The following is a 15,339-nucleotide window of genomic DNA, read 5'->3' as shown; positions in this document are numbered from 1 at the left end:
CAGTCCGCTCGGCCTTCCCGGGCCTGACTCGCAACAGCCCAAGGCGCTCCTTCCAATCAGCGGAGAGCGACGCACGACGTTGCGGAAGTGACGGCAGTTCCGTGTCCTCTGTAGGGGCGGTGGGAGTGATGAGTCCACTGAGATCCTGGTAGCCGTTGTGTGAAGATGGAGGTAGGCTCCTGATCGTTAAGAAGGCTGGCGAGAGAGCGCAGCTAACGGGGTTGAAGCCGAAGTGGGAAGCCGGGCGGAGCGGCGGCAGACGGGAGGGGAGAGAGAGCGGGGTTTGGGGGGTGTTGTCATAATGTCTGGGTCAGAATCCGTCGCTCCGAGCTAACTCCCTGCTTCCCCTAACTTATCCCCGCGGCTTTCTTTTGGTTTCCAGTTTCCCGGAGGAAATGACAATTACCTGACGATCACAGGGCCCTCGCACCCTTTCCTGTCCGGGGCCGAGGTGAGCATGAGTTCCTGACGCTGCGCGGAGTGGGCGGGAGGCAGCGGTGGGGTAGGGTGATGGGGAGAGAGCTAGGACGCCAGGGCCCGGGGGTTGGGAACCGGAGGCTGCGATTGATGTTTGGAGAAAAGTGGCAGCTGCCTTCAGAGCCTATGACTACGCGGAAGGCCAGGAAGGCTGCTGTCATTAAAAAAAAACAGGACGCTGGTAAAAGCTAACCTATTTTAGAGCGATTCTGTATTGGAGTATAGAGTGAAATTGTCTCCTTTCGTGGAGGAGAAACAAGTACAGTAATGGGAGATCGCAGTAGGGAGAGAACGTTTCCGCCAAAGAAATCTGGGAGAGGGCAGGAGTTTACCTAACATTTTAACTGTGGAATGTGTTCATTCTTAAACCGTACTCTGTTGAAGGGGTCTGTGTTTCATTAAAACTTCCTACTTAACGATTTTTAGAAAAGTTACTGGTTATGTTTACTTAGAGTGTTAGCTTGTTGTGCTAGTGAGAGAATGAAAGGAAATATTTGCGAGAAAACATGGGAGTTAAGTAGAACGTGCATTTCTGTTTGCCAGTGCCTCAGAGTTTGGGTAGGTTACTTCACCCTTGTGTGTCTGTTTCCCTAGCTGTCAGATAGTTTTAATAATAGTTTCTTACTATGTTGTGAAGTAGAAGTAATGATCATGGTGAGGTCCTTTAGTGTTCGTGGAAAAGGTTTAATTGAAATGTCATAAATATGTATGATTTGTTTAGACAAGGCAATAGAAAAGGATGGAACAAAAATAAATTAAGTCTTTGAGAAACTGAAATCTTGAACTTTCTACTGCCTTTTGAGAATTTTAAATTGTTTTAAAACTTGGCATAAACTATTTGATCACTTTTTTGTATCAAGAATTCTCAATTGTTGTTGAATGAACTTATCCATAGGGTCGCAAAGAGTTGGACAGGACTGAAGCGACTTGGCACGCATTCATCAACTTATCCTGTAACAAACCTTAATGCTTTCATGTATGAGAATTAGATGGACAAGGAGGGGGTTTTGCTAGTTGTTTTTTTTTTTTCACTTTATTGTGATTACTATTTATTTTTACATTCCTAAGTAAAGTGTGAATCAAAGGAGCAGCAAATTTAAGAATAATATAAAACTAAAATCTGTTTGATGCTTTGCAGTCTCATTGTTAGTTTCTTCTGAGCGATATCTTCATGGTTTAATTTCATTATTTGGAGTGTTGTAGTTTTCACATTGGTCTTATCCACATGAAAGCACATCACGACCAATTCCTTCTGAATCAAGTCTCCACAATTTAAATTTCTTTATTTAGAGTGTCATAAATTTCATATTGGCCTCATCAAGAAATTTTCCAGGTTTGAGTCTATCCTTTGTGTTTGCTTTTATTACTTTAAGAAAAAAACTTTTTATAAATTCTTTTGCTAAGAAGTTCATAGTTAAATTTCAGTGGATTCCTTTAACCTAGGGCCCTGTCATTGTTACCATTTCTCCTTATCCGTTACAACTTCTTCACCTTTGTTTCCCCTCTTGTGTGTTTGTTTTCCTTTATTTCAATTGGTTTGTGGTTTTTGTTGTTTCTGGTCTTACTGTGTGCCACCCCAAATATATCTTAAAACAAGATGAAGGTAATTTAACTTTTTTTTCTTTAGAAGAAGAGTAATTTTTAGAGTTTCTTGCAAGGAAAAGAAATGTTCACAAAAATAACTTATCATAAAAAAAGTTGAAAAAATTGAACTTCTTTGAAATAAGGTGGTTTTTTGTTTTTTGGCCATGCTGTGCAGCTTGCCAGGTTGTAGTTCCCCCACCAGGGACTGAACCCAGGCCCAAACAGTTGAGTGCCAAGTCCTGACCGCTAGACCAACAGGGAATTTCCAGAATTTTTCATCAGTAGACAACATTAAGAATTTAAATAGGCACTTCACAGACTGGGAGAAGATATTTTTCACATATATCTGACTCAGATTCAGAGTATATTCAGGTACTTCTGCAGAGTGAAATAAAGAATCCAATTTTTAAATGGACAAAAGATTTTAACTTGCACATCAGAAGAGAGGGTGTCCAAATTGTCACTAGGCATATGAAAAAGTATCATCATCACTTACCAGGGAAATGCCATTTAATCGTGAGGTACCATTTTATACCCATCATAATGGTGAAAATTTAAAAGACTGATCATTCCAGGAGTTGGTAAGGATGTAGATAACTCTTAATCATTTCTGGTAAGAGTGTAAATTGATTCAGCCTCTTTGGAAAACTAGCTATCTACTACACATAAAATATAGTTATCCTGTGACCTGGTAATTCCACTCCTTGATATATACATAAGAGAAATGAGTGCATATACTAATCAAAAACATGTATGTCCACAGCAACTTGGTTTATATAGCTAAACAGTGGAAACAAATGTCTATAAACTGATAGGTTTATAGGAATAGGTTTGTAGTTAAAAGGAATACTACACAGCAATAAAAAATAATGAACTACTAATAAATGCAACCTGAGTGATCTCAAAAATATATTATTGAGTAAAATAAGCCAAATAAAAAAGAGTAGACATTATTTGGATTCATTTGAATATTAAGATCAAGAATAGACAGCACTAAACTATGCTGATAGAAATCAGAATAGTGCTACCCATTGTGGAAGGGAGGGAGTATTAACTGGAAAGGAGCATGAGAAAATCTTTTAGAGTGATGAAAATGTTCTGTATCTTTATCTGGATAGTAGATAATTGGGTGTTAACATATGTAAAAATTCATTGAGCCATACACTTAAAATATATGTGCTTTACATAAGTTATACCTCAATAAAATAAGAAATAATAATTTGTAAAGATTAAGTGTCCAGAGAGGCAGGCTTAGCATATATAATAGCTTTGCTTGAGCTAGGAGAGCTCTATAGTCTGAAGGGAGTTTAATCTTTCTATCTTGTTTAAGGTTGGCATTTAAATAATGATACTATACTTTGAGCACTCTGGGGAAATTAGTCATAAAGATGCATGCTTGCATGTTAAGTCGCTTCAGTCCGGTTCAATTCTTTGTGACCCTGTGGACTGTAGCCCGCCAGGCTCCTCTGTCCATGGGATTCTCCAGGCAAGAATACTGGAGTGAGTTGCCATTCCCTTCTCCAGGAGATCTTCCTGATGCAGGGATCAAACTGGCGTCTCTTGCATCTCCTGCATTGGCAGGCACGTTCTTTACTACTAGTGCCATCTGGGAAGCCCCAGTCATAAAGATACCTGTCCTCAATTTTCCTAATTTTCTAAGTAATCATTAGAACCAGTTAATGATTTCAGGCTGAATAGTTAAATTTTCATTACCATATCAATTTTTAAGAACAATTAAACTATTTTAATAATCCATAGGACCAGTGTATTGTTGAATAAATCAGTGCTTGATTACAATAACTTTTCCTTAAGATGAATAATCTACACAAGAAATTACTTAAATACTGGATTGTGTGTTTTGGTATGGAGGAATATGAAGAGGTAGGACAAATGGTATTTTTAATTTTTTTATTTCTCTAGATAGCTAAACCTTTATAATCCTTGCTTATAAACTGTAATTCCCAAACTGCTTTCTTCTTCATAAAGCCCCAGGAATTTAACAGAAGGAAATGAAAGTTGAGTTGAGAAGGTAGAGGACTCATGTTTCTATTTCCTCTTTCTGTGTCCACGTCATTTAGTTTAACTTTAATATTTGCTACAGTTTTATCTGTTTTATATTTGACAAGCTAGAGTTTATGATTTAGTTATATAGTGAATCCACTGAAATAAAAGAACTTTAGATATTCATTATCTAATAATCTTACCAATAGCTTGTGGTAGTAAAAGCTTTAGAGTAGATCTCTATTCTAACAGGTGGTTTCCCCTTCTGTATTCTTGATCATTGCAGTTACTTTACTCTTCCTTTTTAAAGGAAGAAACAAAGTAACAAAAAACAAAACACCGTTAAAGCCATAGATGCAGAATAACAAAGCTGTTTCCACATTCCAGTGGGTGGTACATAGAAAGAATGCCTTGTTAATTCGATACAGTGAAATCTCTGCTTCTTTGGTGTTTAGTGTAGTTCATGAGAATACTCCAGATGGTTTATGAGGGCTAGTCCTTTGTAGAACACTGGTCTTTTGTATGAATTTTTATTCTTTTTTCAGTTCTCATTAACAAATAGTATCATTTTCATATCAGCAGAGTTACTTTTCTTATTTGTTGTGGTAAACAGAAAAGGGCAGTCATCTTTTGCTTTACCAAAGCAACCTGTATCTTCTTAAAAAATTGTAAACCACTATTTTACAGCTGTTGATATAATACAACAAATGTTTCTCTGGATCCTTCCTGTCACTGTAACTTTTGTTTGTTTACATCAGAATTTGGTAAAAATCTTTGTACTCTTTTTCCTGAAAAATGTTCATATGAACTTGAACTGAAATCTCAGTGTCATGGACTGAAGTTAAGAACTTCCACACAATAAGAAAAATTATGATTTGTGTACTGAGGAAAGTTCAGTTCTTAGGCAGAGTTTTAGTTTTTCCTAAAGAATATTGTTGTTATTGTTTAGTTGCTCAGTTGTGTCCACTTTTTGTGACCCTGTGGACTGCAGCTTTTGAGGCTTCCCTGTCCTTCACCGTCTCATGGAGCTTGCTTTAACTCATGTCGATGGAGTTGGTGATGCCATTCAACCATCTCATCCTCTGTCATCCCCTTCTCCTGCCTTCAATCCTTCCCGCCATCAGCGTCTTTTCCAGTGAGTTGGCTTTTCGCATCAGGTGGTCAAAGTATTGGAGCTTCAGCTTCAGCATCAGTCCTTCCAATGAATATTCAGGACTGATTTCCTTTAGAATTGACTGGTTTGATCTCCTAGGAGTCCAAGGTACTCTCAAGAGTCTTCTCCAACACCATAGTTCAAAAGCATCAATTCTTTGGTGCTTACCCTTCTTTATGGTCCAACTCTCTCATCCATACACGACTCCGGGGAATACCATAGCTTTGACTAGTGGACCTTTGTTGGCAAAGTAATGTATCTGCTTTTTAATATGCTATCTAGGTTGGTCATAGCTTTTCTTGCAAGGAGCAAGCGTCTTTTAATTTCATGGCTGCAGTCACCATCTGCAGTGACTCAGGAGCCCAACAAAATGAAGTCTGTCACTGTTGCCATTGTTTCCCATCCATTTACCATGAAGTGATGGGACTAGATGCCATGATCTTTGTTATTTGAATGTTGAGTTTTAAGCCAGCTTTTTCACTGTCCTCTTTCATGTTCATTGAGAGGCTCTTTAGTTCCTCTTTGGTTTCTGCTGTAAGGGTGGTGTCTTCTGCATATCTGAGGTTATTGATATTTCTCTCTGCAATCTTATTTCCAACTTATGCTTCATCCACCCTGGCATTTTCATGATATACTCTGCATATAAGTTAAATAAGCAGAGTGACAATATACAGCCTTGACACACTCCTTGCCCAATTTGGAACCAGTCCATTGTTCCATGTCCAGTTCTAACTGTTGCTTCTTGACCTGCATACAGGTTTCTCAGGAGGCAGGTCAGGTGGTCTGGTGTTGTCTTTTTCAGAATTTCCCACAGTTTGTTGTGATCCACACAGTCAAAGGCTTTATTGTAGTCAGTGAAGCAAAAATAGATGTTTTTCTGGGATTCTCTTGCTTTTTCTGTGATCCAGTGGATGTTAGCAGTCTGATCTCTGGTTCCTCTGCCTTTTTAAAATCCTGCTTGAGGTACGTTACTTAATTATGGAAGAGGAAAAAAAAATACCTGTGGGTGTCTCCTGAATTTCATCTGAATCAGTTAATATTTATTGTGCCATGTGACAGGTTGATAAAATTTAAAGTTTCTAAAATTCCAACAATCCGTGACAATTGGTTGGGGTAGGTGACAAGTTAACCATTAGGATATTAGTGTTATCACTAAGTAATTATATATATCAGGGCCATGTGACAAACCTTTGTGTAGTAAATCCCATTAGTCCTCCTAATAACCATACAAGGAGATTACAACTCTGATTTTATGAGGAAAACCCATTTGAGGTCTTACAGTAAGTGGCAGTGGCGAAGGAAATGGCAACCCACTCCAGTATTCTTGCCTGGAGAATCCCAGGGACGGGGGAGCCTGGCGGGCTGCCGTCTATGGGGTTGCACAGAGTCAGACACGACTGAAATGACTTAGCAGCAGCAGCAAGTGGCAGAGAAGGGACTTGAACCCAGATCTCTGTGACACGAAAGTCTCTTGCTTTTATTTTAATGCTCTATTGCTGTTGTTATTAATGCTCTGTTGCTGCAGATGTTGCTGTTTTTAGTTTTTTAGTGTCAAAAGAAGCCAGAGCATTCCATGTATTTTAAGTCAGACATTGATCTGTTACCTCCGTGAACGGTGGCCTCATCCAGAGTGCATGCCTGCATGCTCAGTCACTCAGTTCTGTCTGACTACTGGTGACCCATGGACTGCAGCGTGCCAGGGTCCTCTGCTTCTGGGGCTTCCCAGGCAGGAACACTGGAGTGAGTTGCCATTTCCTTCTCTGGGGGATTTTCCCGACCCAGCAACTGAACCTGAGTCTCCTGCGTCTCCTGCATTAGCAGGCAGGTTCTTTACCACTGAGTAGAAAGAGTATATTATTATTGTAGTTGGATTCAGAGGAAGTGATTGGGTCTTCCAGCTGGAGTAATCTTTTTCTTCCTCTCTTGCAGAAAGGCTTGTTCAAAGCAGGACAGGAATGTGTTCGGGAACTGTTAGAGAACCAGTTTGCCCTCTGGCTATATCTCTTATGAAGGTTTTTCTCCTCACTGTTATCCTTATTTTGGTTGGCATTGTTGGATTTTCTGAAAATTCTGTATATATGAGAATTTTGTACAAATCATGATTTCTAAAATGGAAAAGAGGTAGGAAACTCTCAAGTGCATATATTTTAGAAGTGCATAAGGTCCCCCTGACAGTTCCTTTTAGGATCTGCTTCAGAGTACCCTAAAACAACAAAGTCTGATTGTCTGGTTGACATGAATTTCTGTGGTCTAACAGTTCAGGTGTAGTAATTATGAAATAATTGCTGTATCCTAGAATCTTCAGACAGATTTTTAAGCATCATAACAAAACAGGTTATAAAGGTTGGGTCCTTACTAATGGTGCTGAAAGAATCATTCATTAGACCAACAGGCAAAATAGTTTAGGACAAGCAAGATGGTAAAGGTAGAAAAGAGATAAATAAATTGAAAACTGTGATTGATATTGGCAGCTTTGTACATGACATATGGCCAAAGATATGAGGAAAAAGAGACTTATTTTTAAAATTAAATAAGTCCTAAGATATTGATAACAAAAATGGGATCTAGGCTGAAAAGAAGTACATGAAGAATGTCTAGTACTCAGGCACATTGTTCGCTTAGCAGTATGCAGTTCCTCCTCTTTCCACTAAATCTTTTTCCTTTTTTTCTTCCCTACAGACGTTCCACACACCAAGCCTGGGTGATGAGGAATTTGAAATCCCACCTATCTCCTTGGATTCTGATCCCTCATTGGCTGTCTCAGATGTGGTTGGCCACTTTGATGACCTGGCAGACCCTTCCTCCTCTCAGGATGGCAGCTTTTCAGCCCAGTATGGTGTCCAGACGTTGGACATGCCTGTGGGCATGACCCATGGCTTGATGGAGCAGGGCGGGGGGCTCCTGAGTGGGGGCTTGACCATGGTAAGGGGCAAGACATTATCAGGCTTACCCAAGCTCATGGGCATGGTGTTAAGGGAGATACAAGTGACTCTGTATGCCCTACTTAAGTCCCTTGGGTATTACTTATTTTTCATTCTTCAGACCTCACGTTCCCTGAATAAATGAGATTTATCATATGAATCAATTTTACTTGAAACATGTTTTAAAATTGTAAAATGTCCAATGTTAACCCTGAAATGAAAATTATTTATTGGATTTTTGAAAGGAACGTTTTTTCCCTATTACATTATGACTTTCACATTCTACAATTCAAATGAGTGTGATTGCTGGTATGTTGAGGGGTGTATTCAAGACCTGTCTGAACCATGCGTGGATTAAGTGGATTAATATGTGTTCTAAATCAGTGTATGGGACCTCTAGCACATGTCATCAGCACGTCGACGCACACTACACTTGACGCCAGACATCTCTGCTAACACTGGCGTCACTCTGATTTGTCTGTGCATTGAGCTTTAGCAGCCATTGTTTAGGAGGGTACGGGAAGAAAGTTTTCCTTCCCCTGTGTGTCGTCACTGTTTCCAGATTACTGAATGATTTACCTGCTCTGAACTTGCCCAAAATTAAGACTTTGGCTGTTTTTAGTTATTTTGGAATAGGCCTTTGAGTACAAATAAGTGACTTAGTACTCAACCTGTAATTTCTGTACTTATTAAAAAGCTTAGTATGTTTTATATGTAGATAAATTATTTGATGTTTGTTTAAATGATGATGAATTCTGGGTAAGCAGAGGGTTTATAAACTGTCCTGAATTCAGGTGCAGGGAAGGGAAAAGTGGTGTTTTTTATATTTACTGTGTAATTTGTCCTTCTGCTTCTCTCAGGACTTGGATCATTCTATAGGAACTCAGTATAGTGCCAACCCACCTGTTACAATTGATGTACCAATGACAGACATGACATCTGGCTTGATGGGGCATAGCCAGTTGACCACCATTGATCAGTCAGAACTGAGTTCTCAACTTGGTCTGAGCTTAGGGGGTGGCACCATCCTGCCACCTGCCCAGTCACCTGAAGATCGTCTTTCAACCACCCCTTCACCTACAAGTTCACTTCATGAGGATGGTGTTGAGGAATTCCGGAGGGTGAGGCATTCTCTGCCAAAATCAAATCTGCCATGTTACACTGGGATAAAACCCTTGACATACAGATCCTACTAAGTTTTCTCTCCTACTGCCCTGCCACCTTCTCTGCACTTTTCTGGTTATGGGGTCCTGCCTCTTAATTTACAGTTTATAATGCTTTTTGCAACCCCCATACTTATCAGTCCTCACATGCTTTACTAAAGCCTTAATCCTCTTGCCTCTATTTTTATTTAGCATTTCTGAAAATTCCATTCATATGACTAGTTTACCCCATATAAAAGTCCTTTTCTGTCAGTTCTCCAGATGTGATACTTCCCTCGTAATTCTGTCTCTTTTCTCCTCACAGCAACCTCCCAGCCAGAAGACAGTTGTGGTGGAAGCAGGGAAAAAGCAGAAGGCTCCAAAGAAGAGAAAAAAGAAAGATCCTAATGAACCTCAAAAACCAGTTTCAGCATATGCTTTATTCTTTCGTGACACACAGGCTGCCATCAAGGGACAGAATCCCAATGCCACTTTTGGGGAGGTTTCAAAAATTGTGGCTTCTATGTGGGACAGTCTTGGAGAAGAGCAAAAACAGGTGAGCAAATAATGAGGAGCAAGTGGTTAGTGAATGTTATAGAAGTTCTTAAGAAGAAGGGGGATAGGGACTTCCATGCTGGTCCAGTGGCTAAGACTCCATGCTTCGGATGCAGTGGGCCAGGTTCAATCCCTGGTCAGGGAACTAGACCCCACATGCCGCAACTAAGACCTGGTGCAGCAAAATAATTTTTTTAATTGGTTTTTAAAAAAAAAAAAAAGGCAAGGGAATTCAACCTAAGCTTTAACTTTCTCACATGTTATTTATTTTTTTTCACATATTATTTAATAGCAACTCTTTGTTAATGGTATTTAAGATCATCTGTCTTAAAAATTGCATCCATACACTGAATCCAAAATACCTACATAAACATTGTTATAAAAAACACTGAATCCACAGCCAAGTTTGGATTTTTTCATTGGCCTCATATAAATTTGAGAACTATAGTTAACCTCCCTAAATTTAACCTGAATTAAACAAATGAAAATTGTGGTACTACATAAATATACAACTGAAATTAAAGATGAGTGTAATTATCATTACCCTAGACTCCACAGGTGTTATATCAAAGTTAATCATTAAAACAAAAACTGAATGTATTACAGATAATTTATATCAGTTATGTGTTGCTCAGTAAACCACCACAAATTTAGTAGCTTAAGACAGAAGTAATTTATTACTTATTATGACTCTGTAAATTGGTTAGGTGGTTTTCCTGGTGTTCTTACCTGGGTTTATTCCTGCAGTTGCACTCACAAACGACAGCCTGACATGGCTGCTCAAGATGACCTTGCTGCCATGTCTGGCACTTGGTGCTATCTGTTGGCTTAAATGCCTTGGTTCTCTTTCACATGGTCTCTCATCCTCCAAATAGGCTAGACTGACTTCTTTACACTGGCAGGCTAAGAGCAGTGTTCCAAGAGAACAAAAACAGTTGCCCCCAAATTCTGTGTCAGTTCAGCCACATTTTAGTGGTTAAAGCAACTCACAGAGCTAGCCCAAATTCAAAGGAAGGGGAAATAGGTTTCACTTGTTAATGGAAGACTAGGTACACAGCACAGGAAGAATTGTGGCCATCATTACAGCTTACCACATTCCTTAAGAGGGAGAGTATACTGACTGGGAAGACATGATCCCAGACTAAGCAGACTACTGATCTTATAATGTAGTTAGGGGGTCAGGATTTGTTTTGGTTACAGAAGTGTGGGCAGTGGTTGCTATTAGCTTTAGAAGTGTAGTTATTCTGCAAGCCTACTGTTGATTGGCTGGCTTTCATATACAAGTCTGCCATGGAGGCTGTCTTGAGTACTAGTTTTCAGAAGTGTATTCACCTAAGGGTTGTCAATATTTACACTGAGATGAATTATCTTTCATTGATGAATAATACAGGATTATTAGTCTTTTCTATTGAGTATGTGGACTTTTTAAGCAGCCTCTTTCATGCAGGTATATAAGAGGAAAACTGAAGCTGCCAAGAAAGAGTATCTGAAGGCTCTGGCTGCTTATAAAGACAATCAAGAGTGTCAGGTAAGAGGACTGGGATAGATGTATATTTAAACCAATAAACAGATTTTTGAGCTGCTTATTAGCATTTTTAAGAAGTAATACCACCAAAAATCTGTAGAATCTATTAATACTATGTAATATTAAAGCTTAAAAGTATATAACAGGTTTCCCATTTGTTTCCATCATAAAACTCTCCAAACAGTCTGTCTTTCTGAGTTTGATATTGTCATTGTTTACTTTAGCCAAGTAGCACACATGGCTGCCCATTTTTCTTTCTTTCTTTACCCACTACCTCCACCCCACCCCACCCTTATCTGTAATGTACTTTTTTCTTGGAAGGTGATTAGGGTGAATATACCCTAGGGAAGAGGATACATCTCCTGATTTTTTTTTTCACCTTCTTTTAGGCCACTGTGGAAACTGTTGACATGGACCCAGCACCACCATCACAGACTCCTTCTCCACCTCCTGTGGCTGCTGCTGACCCAGCGTCCCCAGCACCAGCCTCAACAGAGCCCCCTGCCCTGTCTCCTTCCATTGTTGTCAATTCAACTCTTTCATCCTATGTGGCAAACCAGGCATCTTCTGGGGCTGGGGGTCAGCCCAATATTACCAAGTTGATTATTACCAAACAGATGTTGCCCTCTTCTATTACTATGTCTCAAGGCGGGATGGTTACTGTTATCCCAGCCACAGTGGTGACCTCTCGGGGTCTCCAACTTGGCCAAACCAGTACAGCTACTATCCAGCCCAGTCAACAAGCCCAGATTGTCACTCGATCGGTGTTGCAGGCAGCAGCAGCAGCAGCAGCTTCTATGCAACTACCTCCACCCCGACTACAGCCCCCTCCACTACAGCAGATGCCTCAACCCCCCACTCAGCAGCAAGTAACCATTCTCCAACAGCCTCCCCCACTCCAGGCCATGCAACAGCCTCCACCTCAGAAATTTCGAATCAACCTACAGCAACAGCCACCTCCACTGCAGGTCAAGATTGTGCCTCCACCCACTCTGAAAATGCAGACTACCTTAGTTCCACCACCTGTAGAAAGTAGTCCAGAGCAGCCTGTGAACAACAGCCCTGAGACCCATACAGTGGAGGAAACCACTCCTGAGACAATCTGTGAGATGATCACAGATGTAGTTCCTGAGGTGAGACTCTGTTTTTCAAGTATTTGCTCTAAACCAGTGAAAGCATTTTGGTTGATACAATAAAAGCAGGAGTTGCTACTAGCATTTAATGCCTGATGAGGAATACAAAATAACCTATAGAGGACAGTTACTTACAACTGAATTGTCCCACCCAAGATACTCTGTAGTGTTCTTGAGAAGAAACATTAACAGGGCCTCCTGCCCTAGATTACTCCTTAACTCAGCAGAAGTAATACTGTAGTTCAACTAAAGATACAGCCTAAGCATGGTTACTTTTCAAGTGTCTACCTCAGGATCCAAAGCTTTAGAGACAAATTCTTCCATTTCTCCCAAACCCTGACTGATTGGCTTATGTTTTAAGTAAAGGGATGGACAGGGAATATAGGTAGAAAAATTCAGTTAGTCCGTATTGATAAGTGTTTCCAAAGAGACATGCCAATTTACCCTAGTTTTAACTTCAAATATGGGTCTATTTGTGATGCTAGCTTCATAACTAATGAAACAATGTTTTTCTGATGTGGGCCTTTTTTTTTTTTAGTTGGAGGATAACTGCTTTACAATGTTGTGTTGGTTTCTGCCATACATCAACATGAGAAACAATTGTTTTGAAAAAAAAAATACCACCCCGCCCTGCAAAATCAGGAACTATGAATCTGAAAAGTTATATCTTCTCTTATTCCCTCTGATCTTAGTTGAGGTGACCCAGCCTGTACTCACATTCTACTTTTGAATTGATATTTTCAGGGGTATATTATTCAAGAGTAGAATAAAGTTAGTGATAGGCCAAGATTAAACACTAGCATTATGACCAGCATTCCCCTGATGGGGAGGAGCATGTCAGTCTGGATGGCAAAATTCTAAAGCTGGATTTGGAGTGAGACCAAGAATTCACCTTCCTTTGGAACTTTACCCCTTCCTGTGAGGGACTGTAAATGTGTTGCTCCACTGGATCACAGAGTTAATTTGACTAGCTGGCTGGCTGGCTAGGTAGCAATCCAGTCCATCTTTGATGCTCTCTTCCTCTCATAGGTTGAGTCTCCTTCTCAAATGGATGTTGAATTGGTGAGTGGGTCTCCCATGACACTTTCACCCCAGCCTCGATGTGTGAGGTCCGGCTGTGAAAACCCTCCCGTTGTGAGTAAGGACTGGGACAATGAGTACTGCAGCAATGAGTGCGTGGTGAAGCACTGCAGGTGAGCTTACAGTTCCCTTCTTATAATTAATGTATGGCTAAATTAACTGCTGGAATAACACGGTATCTGAGCATATCATCAGTATCACTTTACCTTAGGTAGAGTAGGTTGCTATGTATGTCTGATTACAGAAGCTACTAGAAAAGTTTCCCTCCTTAAAAAGAGCTTACATTTGCCGTATAGACAAAGATGACATAATTAGCAGTTCACACTTTTCAGTTACGTTAGCTCTACGTGTTCATTTTGAAACTATGACACATCAAGCTGTTGGTGACTATGAATATTAGTATAGTTTATCTCCTTAGTGCAAACCAGAGATAATCAGTGGTAATCTAACCAGTGGTAATCTAACTGATTACCACTTAGGTAATCAGTTAGAATTTGAGGATGGATAGGTGGTAAGTAGCACAATAAAATGCTCCATATGGGGCAAAGGGAAGAAGTTCTGAAGATTCTGCCCATTTCCTGTTTTCCTGAGATTGACCTACATCCATGAAACAAGGCATTGGTATTTCCCATCTCAAATCCTTTAAATTAGGATTGCCTATGCTTCTGACTTATAGGCCTATTGCCCTTATATTCCTATTTAGGTGATATCTATCAACCTATTTGTTTAAGACAGAGTTTTAAAAAAACATATCTAGGCTGTAATTCTAAGTTTGTGTGTATCTTTTTCTTTCTTAGGGATGTCTTCTTGGCCTGGGTAGCCTCTAGAAACTCAAACACAGTGGTGTTTGTGAAATAGTACTTCCTGTTCTCCAAGCCAGTGAAGACTTACTGCTGGGAACATGTCTACCGAACCATTTTAAAAAGACAAGCGAGGCTTCTGGTAGTGCCTGATTCTCAACCCATGATGATCCTTTATGTCTTTCACATTTCTCCCCTTCTGTCGCTCTTCTACAGGGGCTATGGAACAGGGCCACTGAGTTTGCTGCAATCTGGAATTGCATTTTGCTTTCAAGTAAAAGCAGAGATATCAGTGATAATAACAGAGGAAAGGGTGAAGGGAATATAAACAAGTAGAACATAGGGGTGATGGCTGGGTGGGGGACTGTTTGAGGAAACTTGTTGGTATAATTGTCATAGGATTTACCTAAAAGATTATTAAAATGATAGAGTACTCAGCTTTGAGCCTAGGGAAAAAACATCACTATGTGCATCCCTTCTAAAGGGGCTAAAAGGTTTCATTAAAGGTTATCTCTTAGAGAACTATTACTATCCTATCACATCTGTACATTATTAGTTTGAGAACAAAGGTTTTCAACACAGTAATAGCAAGCACACTGGACTGTAGAGAAAATAACATCACCTAGGAGCTTCTTACTTCTCTGCAATTATATTTCTGTACTCAACTTTCTGATTGTATCACAGTTTGAGTGTAAAAGGCAGAACTCTACTTCCTTAATATAAGAGGTTTCACCAAAGTTTAAAGAAATTGTGTTCACTTGTGTTTGATGAAATTATCTTTTAAAAAATAGGCCCGAAGTGTTTTCACTTATATAGGCTAAATCTCTGCAAACCCTAGGCACTTATTTAATGTAAGATGTGCTTATTTCATTTTTCTTGGAATTAAATGAATAAAAAACTAGCAAAGCCACAGTTGTGACAGAATAAGCAACTATTTAAAACATGACAGCTCTAGTGATGATAATCTT

The 15,339-nt window shown here is 39.7% G+C and overlaps 1 protein-coding gene across 2 annotated transcripts; it reads left to right on the top strand.

Moving 5' to 3' along the window:
• Positions 1–31: 31 nt before the first annotated feature.
• Positions 32–15,281, top strand: TOX4 (TOX high mobility group box family member 4). 2 transcript variants are annotated; one of them, XM_065941437.1, is made up of 10 exons: positions 32–171; positions 383–451; positions 7,895–8,137; positions 8,997–9,257; positions 9,604–9,834; positions 11,281–11,361; positions 11,748–12,427; positions 12,458–12,491; positions 13,521–13,684; positions 14,369–15,281. In XM_065941437.1, the coding sequence occupies exons 1-10, from the start codon at positions 166–168 to the stop codon at positions 14,427–14,429; spliced, it is 1,830 nt and encodes a 609-aa protein (XP_065797509.1). In that variant the 5' UTR covers positions 32–165; the 3' UTR covers positions 14,430–15,281. The 2 variants fall into 2 exon arrangements, with proteins under 2 accessions (XP_065797509.1, XP_065797508.1); XM_065941436.1 differs by having other exon boundaries at positions 11,748–12,491.
• The last annotated feature ends 58 nt before the right edge of the window (positions 15,282–15,339 follow it).

The sequence above is a fragment of the Muntiacus reevesi genome, chromosome 7 (genome assembly GCF_963930625.1).
Source record: "Muntiacus reevesi chromosome 7, mMunRee1.1, whole genome shotgun sequence".
Lineage (NCBI taxonomy): Eukaryota > Metazoa > Chordata > Mammalia > Artiodactyla > Cervidae > Muntiacus > Muntiacus reevesi.
This window is presented reverse-complemented; position numbering and strand designations above follow the sequence as displayed.

What these genes read in the sequence shown, in the direction of transcription:
- TOX4 (XM_065941436.1), top strand. An exon ending in CTTTCCTGTCCGGGGCCGAG is followed by an intron (nt 452 to 7,894) that starts GTGAGCATGAGT and finishes TCTTCCCTACAG; the next exon opens with ACGTTCCACACACCAAGCCT. An exon ending in TTGGAGAAGAGCAAAAACAG is followed by an intron (nt 9,835 to 11,280) that starts GTGAGCAAATAA and finishes TCTTTCATGCAG; the next exon opens with GTATATAAGAGGAAAACTGA.